We start from the raw sequence: 16,740 nt of genomic DNA on the forward strand, positions 1-16,740 counted from the left end.
TGCGGATTTTTCCGCAGCGTTTATGCTGCGTACAAAAATCCGCAGCATGTCATTTAATTTTGCGGAAGTGCAGCGGAACTCCCGCCATTGACTTGCATTGAGACGCACAGAAACCGCGACTGTACATTTTTACAAGCGGCTTCTATGCGTCTCTATGTGCGGATGGTACCCAGTTCTGGAGGAGAGGAGACTCTCATCCAGACCTGGGTACCATTGTACCTGTAAAAAAAGTATAAAATAACAAATAAAGTTTATACTCACCTGTCCGGCGTCTTCTCTCTGAATGCCAGCAACGCTGAAGGACCTTCGGTGACGTCACAGTCATGTGACCGCAGGCCCTTCACCGCTCTGTCTCGCGATATGCCGGCAGCCGGGAACGAGCCAGGAAGCAGCGCTGCAGCCACGCCGGGGCCTCGGAGGTAAGTATAGCTTTATTTGCTTTAATTTTTACGGTTCACACTGTATAAATCCATGCTGTTTGCATGGATTTATACAGTGTGACCTAGTTGTCAAGCACTTTCCAAGTGATGCTATCGCCTGGAAAGTGCTTGTCAATCTGCATGCGGAAACGCATGTGAACCCGCATGTGGATCCACATGTATTCTGCAGGAAAAACTCATGCACAATCTGCATGCGTTTTTTTCTGCCAGGGAGATGCAGAAATGCTGCAGAAATTTTCTGCTTCATTTCTGCATCGTGGGCACATAGCCTTACCCACAACACCTTTCGGTCTGTAACTCCTCCTATCTCTTGCGCCTCACTTCCTTCTTCTTCATCACATCCATCTTGACTACACATGCTGCAGGACTGGAGAAAGGATTCTCTTGTTACCACTTTAGCTGGCGCTTCTAATACCTACAATTCCTACCCTTTCCTCATCCTTCACCTTCCCTCACTCACCTCATCAAGAACTGTAAATAAATCTGTTGAATTCATCACTGCATCATCATTCCGGATTACCACGTGCAGTTCATGAGGAACAGGAGCGCAGGTCAGTGAGTTGACGCTATATGCCATTGCTTATACAGAGATCTGTGTCACATCCCTCAGACACATCTCGCCCCACGTACATCGGTGGCAGAATAAACAGCTATAGCAATAATAATATTATAATTGCTCAATGTCTAATCCGAGCCACCCACCCCGATCCTGGAACGAAAGGATGTGACAATGCTGCAAGGAAAACGCTATTATAAAGACAGGTAGCTATACGCAGACCATGAAAACCACAGCACTTTGTGACAAAAAAGTAAATTGTAGGTAACTTACTATATCCCAGGCGAAGTTTGTGAGCCAGTAGACGGCTGGTGTCACCCCACTGACAAACTGAAGGTGCTTGGCATTCGAGACCCTTTCTTGAATCAAATACAGCACAAAGCTTGCTGGGATGAAAGACATTGCAAATATCACACAGATTGCTACCACCACGTCCACCGAAGTAGTCAGCCTGGAAAAGAAAAGCTTATCAATATACAGACATTTTTTTTGTTGTTGATCATCGAATTGGCTGGTATATGGCCCCATATATTCAATGCATAGAAAAAAACCCAAACACTTGTACTTACCTTCCCAGCGCTCCCACGCAGCACTGATTCCTAACCTGTGTGTTCAGAGCACTACAGCTGGTGATCTCCCTGTTTTGCTCTGAACAGGTCGGTGGTGAGCGGTGATCGCAGTCTGCTCTGTAATACTGACAGGCTGTGATGACCGCTCGCTGCAGATACTCACCTCACCCAGGACCTCCACTTCCAGGCACATCCTCTCCTCGGCAGCTCCTGTCATCACACGCACTGAGCAGTGAGTGTGATGACAAGGTGAAAATGGAGCTCACAGCATGCACTGCGGGCTCCACAAAGATGGCCGCTATTATCTCCCACAGCTGTGACCTGGACAGCCCAGGGGGCGTGCCCAGGCCAGAGCTAGAGGCAGGAGAAGCAGCCTCAATAAAAGAGATGTGGTCGGACGGCGACCGCAGACTTTCATGCCCAGGGGCTGCAGTATTTCAGGTGTGTAAGTGTCATGCTCAGACACTTACACACTCCCAAATGCAAATGGCAGCCTCCAGTGGCAGAAATAAAAATGAGTACAAAAAAAACTATTGAAGTACTACATTTAATTTTGTATTAAAAATAATTGATTTTATAATCAATAATTATTAATACAAAATTAAAAATCGCTGCACCTTTGCTTTAAAGAAGTTGTCCACTACTGGACAATGGCTCATTAATGGGCAGAGGTAAAAAAAAAAATGTTAAAAAAAATTTGATGCTTACTTCCCGCACCGATGCTGCTCCTCCATACTCAGTCCTGCATCCTCCTCCGCTGTGCTGGAATGGGGGTGTTGTCTTAGCCTATAAACTGATCGGCTGCTGTGGTCATGTGACTCCCCTGTTGGATATCGATCCCAGCAGACATACGGGGATGCAGCACTGAGTATGGAGGATCATGTTGCCAGTTTAGGAGCTGAGTACCAATGTATTTTTCACCTCTATTGGGCTCATTAATGAGGGATTATTAAGTAATGAACATTGATTATTCACTACTAGGGTGTCATAAAATGTGTGGTAATGGGCATTTAGATATTACAGAATTCATATGGGCAATGTACTGAACATTTGAGCATTATATTGATACTTTTCATATGGGCAGTGTATGGCACTATTTATATGGGCACTATTTGACACTTAATTTGGGCACTGTACTATACTATGTATCTGACAACTGTGTGGCAGCATATAAGTATAGCAGGTCACAAGTTATGTGCGCACAGCACAGTGGTTTTACGGCCCTTGGGTACTGGGTTCAGATCCCACCATGGACTCTATCTACAAGGAGTTTGCATGTTCTCCTCATGTTTGTGTGGGTTTCCTCCGTGTTCTCCGGTTTCCTCCCACATTCCAAATACATACTGATAGGGAATCTAGATTGTGAGCCCCAATGGGGACAGAGATGATGATGTCTGTAAAGTGCTGAGAAGTATGATGCCGCTATATAAAAGAGTAAAATAAATAAATGATGTAGGACTCTTCAGGCTCTGAGATTTATTTTGAAGGCAATGCTCTAAGGTAAAAAAAAATATGCACCACGGGTCTCTGGTTTGGCTGGTATGAGCTACTCATATGTACTACAGGAGACATTGTACTGGCATGTGACAAGCATAGCTTGCAGGTCGAGTAGTGGACATGTTGAATATGTAATATACAGTGGTGGCCAAAAGTATTGGCATCCCTGCAATTCTGTCAGATAATACTCAGTTTCTTCCTGAAAATGATTGCAATCACAAATTCTTTCGTATTATTATCTTCATTTAATTTGTCTTCAATGAAAAAACACAAAAAGAATTGTCCTAAAGCCAAATTGGATCTAATTCCACACCAAACCTAAAAAAGGGGGTGGACAAAAGTATTGGCACTGTTTGAAAAATCATGTGATGCTTCTCTAATTCGTGTAATTAACAGCACCTGTAACTTACCTGTGGCACCTAACAGGTGTTGGCAATAACTAAATCACACTTGCAGCCAGTTAACAAGGATTAAAGTTGACTCAACCTCTGTCCTGTGTCTTTGTGTGTACCACATTGAGCATGGAGAATATAAAGAAGACCAAAGAACTGTCTGAGGACTTGAGAAACCAAATTGTGAGGAAGCATGAGCAATCTCAAGGCTACAAGTCCATCTCCAAAGACCTGAATGTTCCTGTGTCTTCCGTGCGCAGTGTCATCAAGAAGTTTAAAGCCCATGGCACTGTGGCTAACCTCCCTAGATGTGGATGGAAAAGAAAAATTGACGAGAGATTTCAACGCAAGATTGTGCGGATGGTGGATAAAGAACCTCGACTAACATCCAAACAAGTTCAAGCTGCCCTGCAGTCCGAGGGTACAACAGTGTCAACCCGTACTATCCGTCGGCGTCTGAATGAAAAGGGACTCTATGGTAGGATACCCAGGAAGACCCCACTTCTTACCCCGAGACATAAAAAAGCCAGGCTGGAGTTTGCCAAAACTTACCTGAGAAAGCCTAAAACGTTTTGGAAGAATGTTCTCTGGTCAGATGAGACAGAAGTAGAGCTTTTGGGGAAAAAGCATCAACATAGAGTGTACAGGAAAAAAAAGAGGCATTCAAAGAAAAGAACACGGTCCCTACAGTCAAACATGGCGGAGGTTCCCTGATGTTTTGGGGTTGCTTTGCGGCCTCTGGCACTGGACTGCTTGACCGTGTGAATCGCATTATGAAGTCTGAAGACTACCAACAAATTTTGCAGCATATTGTAGGGCCCAGTGTGAGAAAGCTGGGTCTCCCTCAGAGGTCATGGGTCTTCCAGCAGGACAATGACCCAAAACACACTTCCAAAAGCACTATAAAATGGTTTGAGAGAAAGCACTGGAGACTTCTAAGGTGGCCAGCAATGAGTCCAGGCCTGAATCCCATAAAACACCTGTGGAGAGAACTCAAAATGGCAGTTTGGAGAAGGCACCCTTCAAATATCAGGGACCTGGAGCAGAATGGTCTACAATTCCAGCAGAGCATTGTAAGAAACTCATTGATGGTTACCGGAAGCGGTTGTTCGCAGTTATTTTGGCTAAAGGTTGTGCAACCAAGTATTAGGCTGAGGGTGCCAATACTTTTTGTCTGGCCCATTTTTGGAGTTTTGTGTGAAATGATCAATGATTTGATTTTTGCTTCATTCTCTTTTGTGTTTTTTCCTTGCAAGCAAATTAAATGAAGATAATAATACCAAAGAATTTGTGATTGCAATCATTTTCAGGAAGAAACTGAGTATTATCTGACAGAATACTTTTGGCCACCACTGTATGTATACAACTTACTGCTAAGTACCTGCTCTGTACTTACACTGTGACCTCCGACAGCTGATCCTTGGTGAGATTGAGTGGATGGTTGATTGCAGTTATGCCATACTCCTCAGGGTCTTTATCTTCTCCGAGGTTGGCTCTGAGAATAGCATTGTTGGCAACATTGATGAAGATAACCATCGCGTGCCAGCCTTTGTTATTGAACCAGACCTGGGGGAGAGTAAGCACCTTCTTATGCTCCAGTGTCATTTACAGCACAAGTAAAGGATGATTCCCATCAGACATTCATGGCTGAGACGAGAATATCTTTGTCTTGGTTCTGACCATTGGAGGTTGAGATATAAAATCAGCCAAAGGCGTCTGAACTGCTCTGATTCATATCTCCCATGGAAATGAAGAGGAGTTATGGAAATAGCACAGCATGGCTGGTCTTGGCTGGATAGAGCCCTGTCTGCAAAACTAGTCTGCTCTGCTTGGTTTATATAATTTGTATACACTTTATTTTTCGATAACTAAATAAGCTGGGGATAGGATTTTATGGCATGTATTAATATATAAGTATTACAGGTTCTCCTGATTCCTGACACGTTTATCCTGAGCTTTACTCTTGCGCCAAGGTTTCTGTCTAAATCCCTAAAAAACAGAATTCAGAGAAAACCCCCAACAGATCCATTGAGTACAATGGTGCAGACGACGTCTCTTTGGACTGTTTAAAGGAGTTTTCCACTTCAGGAGAGTGGATCTCAAATGCTCTAAAATAACAGAGCATGTACTCACCCTTCCTGGGTCCAGGGCTTGTTCCCCGTCACTGCTCACTGCTTGGTGTTTTGGCTGTAGTAATTACATGACGTCAACAGTGTACATCACCGCTGTAGCCAATCACTTCCACCTCGGTACAGTCGATGAGCTCCGTGATTGGCAGCAGCGGTAATGTGCACAATCCACATGACATCACCACTGCAGCCAGAATACCAAGATCTGAGCAGCATCGAGGAGTCGGTCCTGGACCCGGGAAGGGGGAATACTTGCTTTGTTTGTAATTTATATGCCTAAAATAATCTTAGAAGGAAAATAAAGAAATACTGGGAAAATTGTACGAAAAAATATGCAGTCGGACCACTGTGGAAATAAGGGTAATAAACAACTACAATTGTTTTTCCCAATTTTCTGTGCCAGTGGGCTTTGTTGATAATAATGATGGTGAAGTGTATGGACACAGCACAGAGACGACCCGCGGAAATCGGCATTTTCTAATGGAAACATCAGAATGTCAGTGCTGTACCTTGATGTTGTTCTCAGCTTCCATGTTCTTTATGAAAAATTGTAGTTCTCGCGATACGATCTGAGTAACGGGGCCCTGCCGGAGACACAGATACAGAGCCAGGAATGATCAGGAACTTTATTGTAACCTTTAATTTCCTAATCTGAAAATACTTTAATTTCTTACTTACTCCAGATACATTTGTCATTTGACCAAGATGCCTGAAAAAGTCTTTAATGTCTTCTCCTTCTACATCAAGAACTGGAAGCTTTCCACCAACAGAAATCCCTCCATATCTATAGGGAATAGACAATGGAAATTGTTATTTACTACATTGCTCACTATCGGCTAAAGGTTGAACCATCAAAGTCAGAAGGAGAAAAGTATAGGAAGAACACTTTTGCATAGGGATGATACAGCATTCAGCTTACATACAGCCGTTTCACCCTTGTTAGCCTTCATCAGGGGTATAATAATCATTGCTCCTGTGATAACAGTTTTGGATGCACCAGAATAGAAAAATTTGTCAGATTAATGTAAAAATGACTTTAATGACTTTGTCAATTGTTTAACTCAGCTCTTCACTGAAACTCTGCATGTTAGTTTTGTGTGTAGAACTGCATATAATGTTTATCGTGTCTGTAAACCCAGCCCCACCTCTATGTTGTCCATGTTTCCTATTATTGAGATGTGACAGTTTTTACAGGGTACATTTTTCGTAACTACCACTAGAGGTCAATCCTGACCACACTATGTCCCTGATCACACAATGTAATTAATAACTCTTGCTTTTGTGAAATATCTAACGTTTCATGGAAGCTTTTATAACAGGTACCTAACATTGCACAATGGTCACAGCCATAGGAGTGCACAGAGCTGGTGGCACAATGTGGGCAGCGAAACCCAATGGATCTGCACAGTATTCACATGGCACAATATTATCAAACTTTACAGGAAATCAGTTTTAATCTTACGCAACATTGCACAACCTACTGAATTATAAGGAAACATCACCCAGCTTTACTACAGGGAACAGAAATGGGGGCGTTTGGGTGTATAATACATAGGACACTCACCTTTGTTCATTGACCCAATATTTGCTCTTCATACTAAAAGCAATAAAAAACACCAGAAAGTAAATTCATATGTTGTCAATGACATGATGGTATGAATTTTCTAGATGTACAGATGTAATACATTCATAAAAACAACATCATGCATGTTTTATCACACAATACCCAACTACTGGTTATTTCCAACCACTTTACTGACCCTTTATTATGTTAGGGAAAAAAATAAACATGCTTTGTACTTGTTACTGATAACTTTAACCCCTTAGTGACCGGACCAATTTTTTAAAATCTGACCAGTGTCACTTCATACAGTAATAAATTTGGAATGCTTCAACATATCCCATTGATTTTGAGCTTTGTTTTTTTTTTGTGACACATGATACTTTATAATAATGTTAAATTTAGGTTGATTTGTTTTGAGATTATTTATAAAACTGTCCAAAATTTTACAAAAATGTTTTAAAAATTGCAATTTTGAAACTTTGAATGATTATCCCTTTAATCCCGACAATCATACCACACAAAAACATTAATAAATAACATTTCCCTCATGTCTGCTTTACATCAGCACCATTTGTAAAGTGTTGTTTTATTTTGTTAGCATTTCAGAAGGTTTAAAAATGGAGCAGTAATTTTTTACTTTTTCAAGAAAATTTACAAAACTTATTTTTATAGGGACCTGTTCAGTTTTGAAGTGACTTTTGGGGGCCCTATATGTTGGAAACCACCCAAAGTGATACCATTTTATAAACAGCACCCCTCAACGTATTCAAAATGGCTTTCAGGTAGTTCATTAACCCTTCAGGTGCTTTTCAGGAAGTAATGGAAAGTGGCATCAGCCAACAGTGATCATGGCTGCTGCAGCAACTTGTCAGCTATAGTATACAGGTGACAGCTACAGGATTGTCACCTGTCAGGGGATGCTAGTCTCTTATATCACAGGTCAGTAAAAAGATGTCTATCGGTCACTAAGGGGTTAAATGGGTTGTCCACCTTTATGGCCTTTTTTTTATATTTATACTTAAAGAGTAACCGTCGTAATATTTTTTCATAGTACACATGACAATAAAAAACAAGAAATCTGCTTCTTTATCCTCCTGGACTGATCTTGAATTCTCATTTTAAGGGTAGAGTCTGTATTCAGTGAAGACATATTTTCCCAGATGACAGTTGGTGTTTATAAAGCTTTATGGAGAACTGTAACTGTTATTTCAGGAGAACTTGCAGCAGAATATCTGTGTTTGCCTCTAGTTCGTTTCAGGAGAACTTGCAGCACAATATATGTGCCTGCCTCTAGCTCATTTCAGGAGAACTTGAAGCAGAAAAGCTGTGTCTTCTTCTAGCTCAATTCAGGAGAACTTGCAGCAGAACATCTGTCTCTGCCTCTAGCTCGTTTCAGGAGAACTTGCAGCAGAATATCTGTCTCTTCTTCTAGCTCAGTTCAGGAGAACTTGCAGCAGAATATCTGTCTCTTCTTCTAGCTAATTTCAGGAGAACTAGCAGCAGAAAATCAGTTTCTTCTTCTAGCTCATTTCAGGAGAACTTGCAGCAGAATATCTGTCTTTGCCTCTAGCTCATTTTAGGAGAACTTGCAGCAGAAAATCTCTCTCTTCTTCTAGTTCATTTCAGGAGAACTTGCTGCAGAATATCTATCTCTGCCTCTAGCTTGCTTCAGGAGAACTTGCAGCAGAATATGTCTCTGAATCTAGCTCATTTCAGGAGAACTTGCAGCAGAATATCTGTCTCTGCCTCAAGCTTGTTTTAGGAGAACTTGCAGCAGAATATCTGTGTCTGCCTCTAGCTTGTTTCAGGAGAATTTGCAGCAGAATATCTGTCTCTGCCTCTAGCTTGTTTCAGGAGATCTTGCAGCAGAATATCTGTCTCTGCCTCTAGCTCTTCCTTCCTCCCCTCCATTTTCGATAGGAGATGACAGTTGGTGCTTATAAAATTCTATCTCAGTAATGGGAAAACTGTCTTCACGTAATACAGAATTTACTGATATTACCCCTAAATTGAGAGTGAAAAGTCAATCCAGGATGAGGAAGAAGCAGCTTTCTCTAAGATATATTACAAAGTTGCTTATTTTCATGTGTGTTATTTGATTTATGAAATAAAAATTAAAACGGTGGTTACTTTTTGAAATGCATGTATTTAGGGCTGAAAAATGTTTTTTTTTGCAATTTGGATTCATTAAAAAAGTTGCACTGTCTGACTTTTAAAGTGATGTGATCTGTGGCCATAAATCAGCTAAGAGGAGCTCAGAAAAAAACTTTCCGATAAATGTCATAGCGGGCTGGCTGACAGATTCTCAGTTAACTCATTCTGCAGCCAACAATAGACAGAGCAATATAGAGGCTTTATAAAGCAAGCTGTGCAATTTTTTTTATGAAAACCAATTGCAAAAATGATGTTTAGCTCTGATTACTTGCATTTAAAGCATAACCATTGTTTTAATTTTTATTTCAGAAATCAATAGTTCACATGAAAATAACAAACTTTGTAATATATATTAGAGAAACCTGGTTCTTTCTTCTCCTGAATAACCTCTCACTCTCAATTCATGGATAAAATCTGTATTACTGAGATATGAAATGGCAGTTGTTGCTTTTAAAATTCTATGAAAATTGGAGGGGAGAGGAGCAGGGAGGAGCTAGAAGCAGACACAGGCATTCTGCTGCAAGTTCTCCTGAAATGACAGTTACACTTCTCCATAGAAGTTTATAAGCACCAACTGTCATCCCCTTTCTTAAATAAAGATAAAATCTGTCTTCACTGCATTCTAGAGGTGCCATGGTGATAGACTCCTACCCAAAAAGACTGAATGTGATCATAAATTTAAAGGGGACTTCAACAAAGTATTAGTCTAAGGGTGTGCACATTTATGCAACCACATTATTTTAGTTCTTTTTTTTTTTCTTTTTCCATGCAAAAAAATATTTCAGTTTGTTTCTCAACTGAATTGTTCAGATTGGGTGACAATAAATATCTAAAAAGTTCTGAAATGATTCTTCTTAGTGTGATTTTTATTACATGACAAAAACCTGCCTCTTTAACCGGAGTCTATAGACTTTTATATCCGTATATCTGTAAATGTCAAGTACAATATAATATGTTGCTACTATATGGTGGCATTATGTGGGCCGTTCGTGGAAATATTATATGGATACTGTATAGGAATATTATTTAGGCATTTTACAGTGCCATTATTTAAACTGTGAATAGCAGCTCTCTTTGGCAGTATGAAATATATTTGTGGGCGGTATTATTTAGGCATTACATAGTAGTCTTATTTGGATACTTTATACAGGTTACATGGTATTGTAGGACATTATTATTTTACATGTGCAACTTTAAAAATTCTGTAAAAAAATGAGTGGGAAACCCTCCTTCACTTGTTGCCCAAAGCCCCATTTTGTATAAAATCCATCCTGAGCAGACTTTCTGTAACCACTAAGGCAGGGGTCTCAAACTCGGCTGGGTATATGGGCCGCACACGGAACAAAATTTAATTTGGGGGGCCGCATTCTTTGCAGGACAAAGTGACATTTTTAGTGATACAATTTTTTTTTCTATACACCTTTTGAACAATTTTGCTGTTTTATTTTTTATAGCTTGGGTCGTTATGGATGTGGCGATAATAAAACATGCACTTTTTTTGTTTACTTTAGTTTAGATATAAAGCAGCATTTTTAGTGGCAAAATATTTTTTCATGCTTTATTTTGAAGTTTTTCTGCCAAAATCTTGTAGTAATGTGCCCCACCCTGGTCTGCATCTTGTAATGTCCCCCATCTTTGTCCCCATCTTGTCGTAATATTCCATACTGGGCCCCATATTGTTGTAATGTCACATACCGGTCCCCATATTGTAGATATGTCCTCATCTTGTAGTAATGCCCCATCCTGGTCCCCATCTTGTTGTAATGTCCCCATCTTCTAGGAATGTCCCCATTCTGGTCTCCCTCTTGTAGTAACGTCCCCAGCCTGGTCCCCATGTTTTAGGACTGTCCCCAGCCTGGTCCCCATGTTTTAGGACTGTCCCCAGCCTGGTCCCCATGTTTTAGGACTGTCCCCAGCCTGGTCCCCATGTTTTAGGACAGTCCCCAGCCTGGTCCCCATGTTTTAGGACTGTCCCCAGCCTGGTCCCCATCTTTTAAGACTGTCCCCAGCCTGGTCCCCATCTTTTAGGACTGTCCCCAGCCTGGTCCCCATCTTTTAGGACTGTCCCCTGTTCCGCTCTACACATACAAGAGAAAAAAAAAAGATTTCTCTCACCTGTCCTCCGTTCCCTCGATGTCCTTTCTGAACCTGTGGCCCGCAGGCACCATACACCCCGATCGCGGCCCGAACTGCGCTTCAGTTCAGTGTATTGCCGCGCAGAGATCGGCTCTCTGCACAGCAATACCAGTGGCAGCCGCCGGCCTTTCAGAGGCCGCATGAAGCAGCCTGAAGGGCTGCATGAGGCCCGGGGGCCGCTTGTTTGAGGCCCCTGCACTAAGGTGAACTAGGGGACTTTTCAGTTTTTGACTGGATATTTTACCACCTTCAAATTGTCCAGCGACTTTCTACCAGGTATCACTTCTTAAAGCCTTTATTAATATAACTGGAATTACTTCTCCTTTATGCGTTTCTTTCAAGCTTTCCTAAGGGGTAACGTTTCTCCTTGTGGAGAGTGACAAGCCAGGCCTGGCATGTCAGAGTAAGGAAACTTATAGGCCATGCATGCTCCTCTGGGAAATTAAATATGCAAATTGCCTCTTCAGAGAGGAAGAGGACTTGAACTCTAGTGCCACCTATTGGAAGTAGCAATCCTAAAAGTCAATATTGACCCTTTAACGAGCCTTGTAATATGACTTAGGATAAAAGACAAACCAGAATCTCAATTTAAAGACACTGTGTTTCAGGGTGTTGCCCTTCCTCAGTGCAAAATGTGAGATCTGATTTGGCTAGGTGAGAGGCTTAAGACTGGGGTAATATGTCTCCTTGAGGAGAGTGACAAGTCAGACCTGACATGTCAGATTGAGGATACTTATACTACCGTTCAAAAGTTTGGGGTCACGCAGACAATTTTGTGTTTTCCATGAAAACTCATACTTTTATTTATCAAATGAGTTGCAAAATGATTAGAAAATATAGTCCAGACATTGACAAGGTTAGAAATAATGATTTTTATTTGAATGAATAATTTTCTCCTTCAAACTTTGCTTTCGTCAAAGAATGCTCCCTTTGCAGCAATTACAGCATTGCAGACCTTTGGCAGCTAGACTATTAATTTGCTGAGGTAATCTTGAGAAATTTCCCCCCATGCTTCCTGAAGCCCCTCCCACAAGTTGGATTGGCTTGATGGGCACTTTTTGCGTACCATACGGTCAAGCTGCTCCCACAACAGCTCAATGGGGTTGAGATCTGGTGACTGCGCTGGTCACTCCATTACAGATAGAATACCAGCTGCCTGCTTCTTCCCTAAATAGTTCATGCATAATTTGGAGGTGTGCTTCAGGTCATTGTCCTGTTGTAGGATGAAATTGGCTCCAATCAAGCGCTGTCCACAGGGTATGGCATGGCGTTGCAAAATGGAGTGATAGCCTTCCTTATTCAAAATCCCATTTACCTTGTACAAATCTCCCACTTTACCAGCACCAAAGCAACCCCAGACCATCAAATTACCTCCACCATGCTTGACAGATGGCATCAGGCACTCTTCCAGCATCTTTTTAGTTGTTCTTTATCTCACAAATGTTCTTCTGTGTGATCTAAACACCTCAAACTTTGATTCGTCTGTCCATAAAACTTTTTTCCAATCTTCCTCTGTCCAATGTCTGTGTTCTTTTGCCCATATTAATCTTTTCCTTTTATTAGCCAGTCTCAGATATAGCTTTTTCTTTGCCACTTTGCCCTGAAGGCCAGCATCCCGGAGTCGCCTCTTCACTGTAGACGTTGATACTGGCGTTTTGCGTGTACTATTTAATTAAGCTGCCAGTTGAGTAGCTGTAAGGTGTCGATTTCTCAAACTAGAGCCTCTAATGTACTTGTCTTGTTGCTCAGTTGTGCAGCGGGTCTCCCACTTCTCTTTCTACTCTGGTTAGAGCCTGTTTGTTCTCTCCTCTGAAGGGAGTAGTACACACCGTTTTAGGAAATCTTCAGTTTCTTGGCAATTTCTTGCATGGAATAGCCTTCATTTCTAAGAACAAGAATAGTTCTCTTTTTCTGGCCATTTTAATAGTTTCATAGAACAAACAAATGTAATGCTCCAGATTCTCAACTAGCTCAAAGGAAGGTCAATTTTATAGCTTCTCAAATTAGCCAAACCGTTTTCAGCTGGGCTAACATACTTGTGAAAGGGTTTTCTAGGGTTTTCTAAACATCCATTAGCCTTCTTACACAGTTAGCAAACACAATGTACCATTAAAACACTAGAGTGGTGGTTGGTGGAAATAAGCCTCTATACACCTATGTAGATATTGCAATAAAAACAAGACGTTTGCAGCTAGAATAGTCATTTACCACATTAACAATGTATAGAGTGTGTTTCTGATTCATTTAATGTTAGCTTCATTGAAAAAAAATGTTGTTCTCTTTCAAAAATATTGAAATTTCTAAATGACCCCAAACTTTTGAACAGTAGTGTATAAGCCATGCATGGGAAATTAAATATGCAAATTGCCATGTCACTCTCCACAAGGACAAATTATCTTGCTTTTCCCACTGAGAGCAATCATCTTCCATCATCCTCTCTCCACAAGGAGAAACGTTGCCCCTTAGATCCCAATCTTAAGCCTCTCTCCTAGCCAAATCAGATCTTATACTTTGCACTGACAAGGAGCAATGCCCCGAAACACTGTGTCTGCAAATTGAGATTCTGGTTTGGCTTTTATCTTAATTCATATGGAAAGGCTCATAAAAGGGTTGATATTGATTTTTAGGATTGCTACTTCCAATAGGTTTCACTAGCGTTCTAGTCCTCTTCCTCTCTGAAGAGGCAATTTGCATATTTCAAGCTGTCCAAAATACTAGTGTCATAATCCAAGAGATTATAAACATTATCTCCAAGGTCACCTCTAACCAGGACTGGTTCACACATTAGATAATCTCTCTGATGTAATATCTGACCAGTAGATATTTCCTAATAACGTTCTTATTTCTGATAACTCTATGCGGCACCTTGAGCAACGCTGTAAATAATTAACTTTCTACACTCATGGCGCAACTTCCTACAAAAAGGAATGAGCCCACGACCTGTGCCGGACTGGATTATGTGCATTAGACAGGTAACTGGATAATTTACGACAGATCTGCTCAAGAGTCAAACATATCTATCCATCAATGTGATGTCCACGGCACCTGCTTCTTATCAGAGTGGGGTATGTTTTCAGGAGATAATCTGAAATATTTCGTTCTGTGAGGTCCTGGAGAATCTCGAAGCTCGGCTGGATCCTCTGAGAATATAGCAAAATGCAATAAAGATTCATTTAGTTTCTTTGATAAGAAAAAATATTCATGAAGTTGTCTTTTGTTAGCATGATTTATAATTATTGGTATTCTTTCAATATAATAAATAAATAACTAGAATGTAATAAATCACAACTAGTACGTAGGATACAGGTGCGTGAAGGAACTGGTGTGAACTTTACCTGTGGCGGCGGTCGGCCTCCAGCCCCCTCGGGACATTCCGGCAGCATTATAAGCTTATTTTTTGTACTACATGTACATGATGGGGATGGATTATTAGGAGTCCACTCATGAGCTAACAGTATATTGGTTACAGTTGGAGATACGGTAGGGATTGTCCACTCATTTGATGTGTTTGCACAGGGGAACTTCTTGCTATGAAATGGAAAAAAAAAATGACTAAAGGGGTTGTCCACAACTCGGACAACCCCTTCTGAATCCTTATGTTTCCCTCTTGTAAAATAATAACACTTATACTCACCTCCTGTGCCGGAGCAGTTCCAGCGGTGTCAGCACTGGCTCTCACATCGTTATGTCACGTGATCCCGCTGGCTGGCTTCACTCTCCCCTTCTTCAGGCGAATCCCCTTCTTCAGGCCACAGCTCTCACTTCCTCCGGATGTTAATTACGTCAGTAGGAGAGGAGAATGAAGACAGCACTGATTGGCCGCAGTGATAGCGTGACATAACAGTGTAACGCAATCTCCAGGAGAGACAGCGCCGGCACTGCTGGAACAGCACCTGCACAGGAGGTGAATATAAGTGTTATTATTTTACTGGGGGGAAACATAGGGATTCAGAATGGGTTGTCTGAGTAGTGGACAATCACTTTAACAATGGTTATGAGTATCATAAGGTTATCATTTGGTTATCACATAATTCTTTCCTTTCCTTTCTCAGTTTGACATGTTTTAAACACTTTAAACTTATGGGACAGAACCACCCGGAAGTGTAGAGACCGGCATGAGCAGAGAGCCAGGTACGAGAACCCGACCAGCCTCTGTGTGCGCGCAGCCGGCACAGCCAGTATCGGTGTGCATGCACACATATAGTACAGACCAAAAGTTTGGACACACCTTCTCATTTAAAGATTTTTCTGTATTTTCATGACTATGAAAATTGTACATTCACACTGAAGGCATCAAAACTATGAATTAACACATGTGGAATTATATACTTAACAAAAAAGTGTGAAACAACTGAAAATATGTCTTATATTCTAGGTTCTTCAAAGTGGCCACCTTTTGCTTTGATGACTGCTTTGCACACTCTTGGCATTCTCTTGATGAGCTTCAAGAGGTAGTCACCGGAAATGGTTTTCACTTCACAGGTGTGCCCTGTCAGGTTTAATAAGTTGGATTTCTTGCCTTATAAATGGGGTTGGGACCATCAGTTGTGTTGTGGGGTAAAAGTTATCTTCACATGCACCGTATCAGTAACAGGTAGAGTGCTTGTATGATTTTTATAGGGGTGAAGTTTAAAGGGCATTTTAGGGGTGACAGACTACCTTTAAAAATCTCTCTGAAAAAGACCATCTATGAGACAATCTCTGAATTACATCGAGGGTTGAATTACTTACAAATTATTCAACTGAGGAAGCAATATGGATCTGTAATGAAATGTCTAAAATTTCTACAAAAAAAAATAAAAAATCCTTCAGATTCTCACAAATCAATTATTAAATATTTGCGCTAAACTATTAGGCTACGTTCAGATTCAAGGGTTCAAATTTTCTGTACCAATTAACTAATGAAATTACTTGCGTTTTTTTATTACCTTATTTTAACATACATTTTTATAATTTTTTTTAAGCTGTGGTTTTTATTACTATTTGGTAGGTTAAGTTTTAAATAAAACCATTTTGTTTTGGAAACTTCCTGTTTTTTCACTAACTTATCTTTCATAAAACTTTACTGATAAAGTCCTTTGTGGATTAAATGCGTTTTACTGCGTATCCATTGTGTGAACAATTAAAAACGCACTAAAAACGTTTCTTATCTGCGGAATTTCCACATTTCATTCAAGTCTATTGTTCAAATCAGCAAAGAAAACGCGTCATTACTGCAATAGAAATGAGAAATTGACTTGCTGATGATTTCAAAATCGTAACGCAGGTCAATTTCTGCAGCACAAAAAAAACCCACAGTGGGC

General features: G+C 40.8%; 1 protein-coding gene across 1 annotated transcript in view; it reads right to left on the minus strand.

Annotated features, from left to right (window-relative positions):
* ABCA4 (ATP binding cassette subfamily A member 4) overlaps nucleotides 1–16,740 on the minus strand; it is a 387,635-nt gene that overhangs the window by 85,958 nt on the left and 284,937 nt on the right. The window contains exons 31-37 of the mRNA XM_073643222.1: nucleotides 14,773–14,965; nucleotides 14,483–14,577; nucleotides 7,148–7,180; nucleotides 6,262–6,367; nucleotides 6,093–6,167; nucleotides 4,851–5,020; nucleotides 1,270–1,447 (exon numbers count right to left, since the gene is read on the minus strand). Coding sequence (XP_073499323.1) covers nucleotides 1,270–1,447; nucleotides 4,851–5,020; nucleotides 6,093–6,167; nucleotides 6,262–6,367; nucleotides 7,148–7,180; nucleotides 14,483–14,577; nucleotides 14,773–14,965 — 850 coding nt within the window. The remainder of the gene's footprint in view (nucleotides 1–1,269; nucleotides 1,448–4,850; nucleotides 5,021–6,092; nucleotides 6,168–6,261; nucleotides 6,368–7,147; nucleotides 7,181–14,482; nucleotides 14,578–14,772; nucleotides 14,966–16,740) is intronic.

The sequence above is a fragment of the Phyllobates terribilis genome, unplaced genomic scaffold (assembly GCF_046119375.1).
Source record: "Phyllobates terribilis strain yellow unplaced genomic scaffold, ASM4611937v1 Scaffold_8__6_contigs__length_399053987, whole genome shotgun sequence".
NCBI lineage: Eukaryota > Metazoa > Chordata > Amphibia > Anura > Dendrobatidae > Phyllobates > Phyllobates terribilis.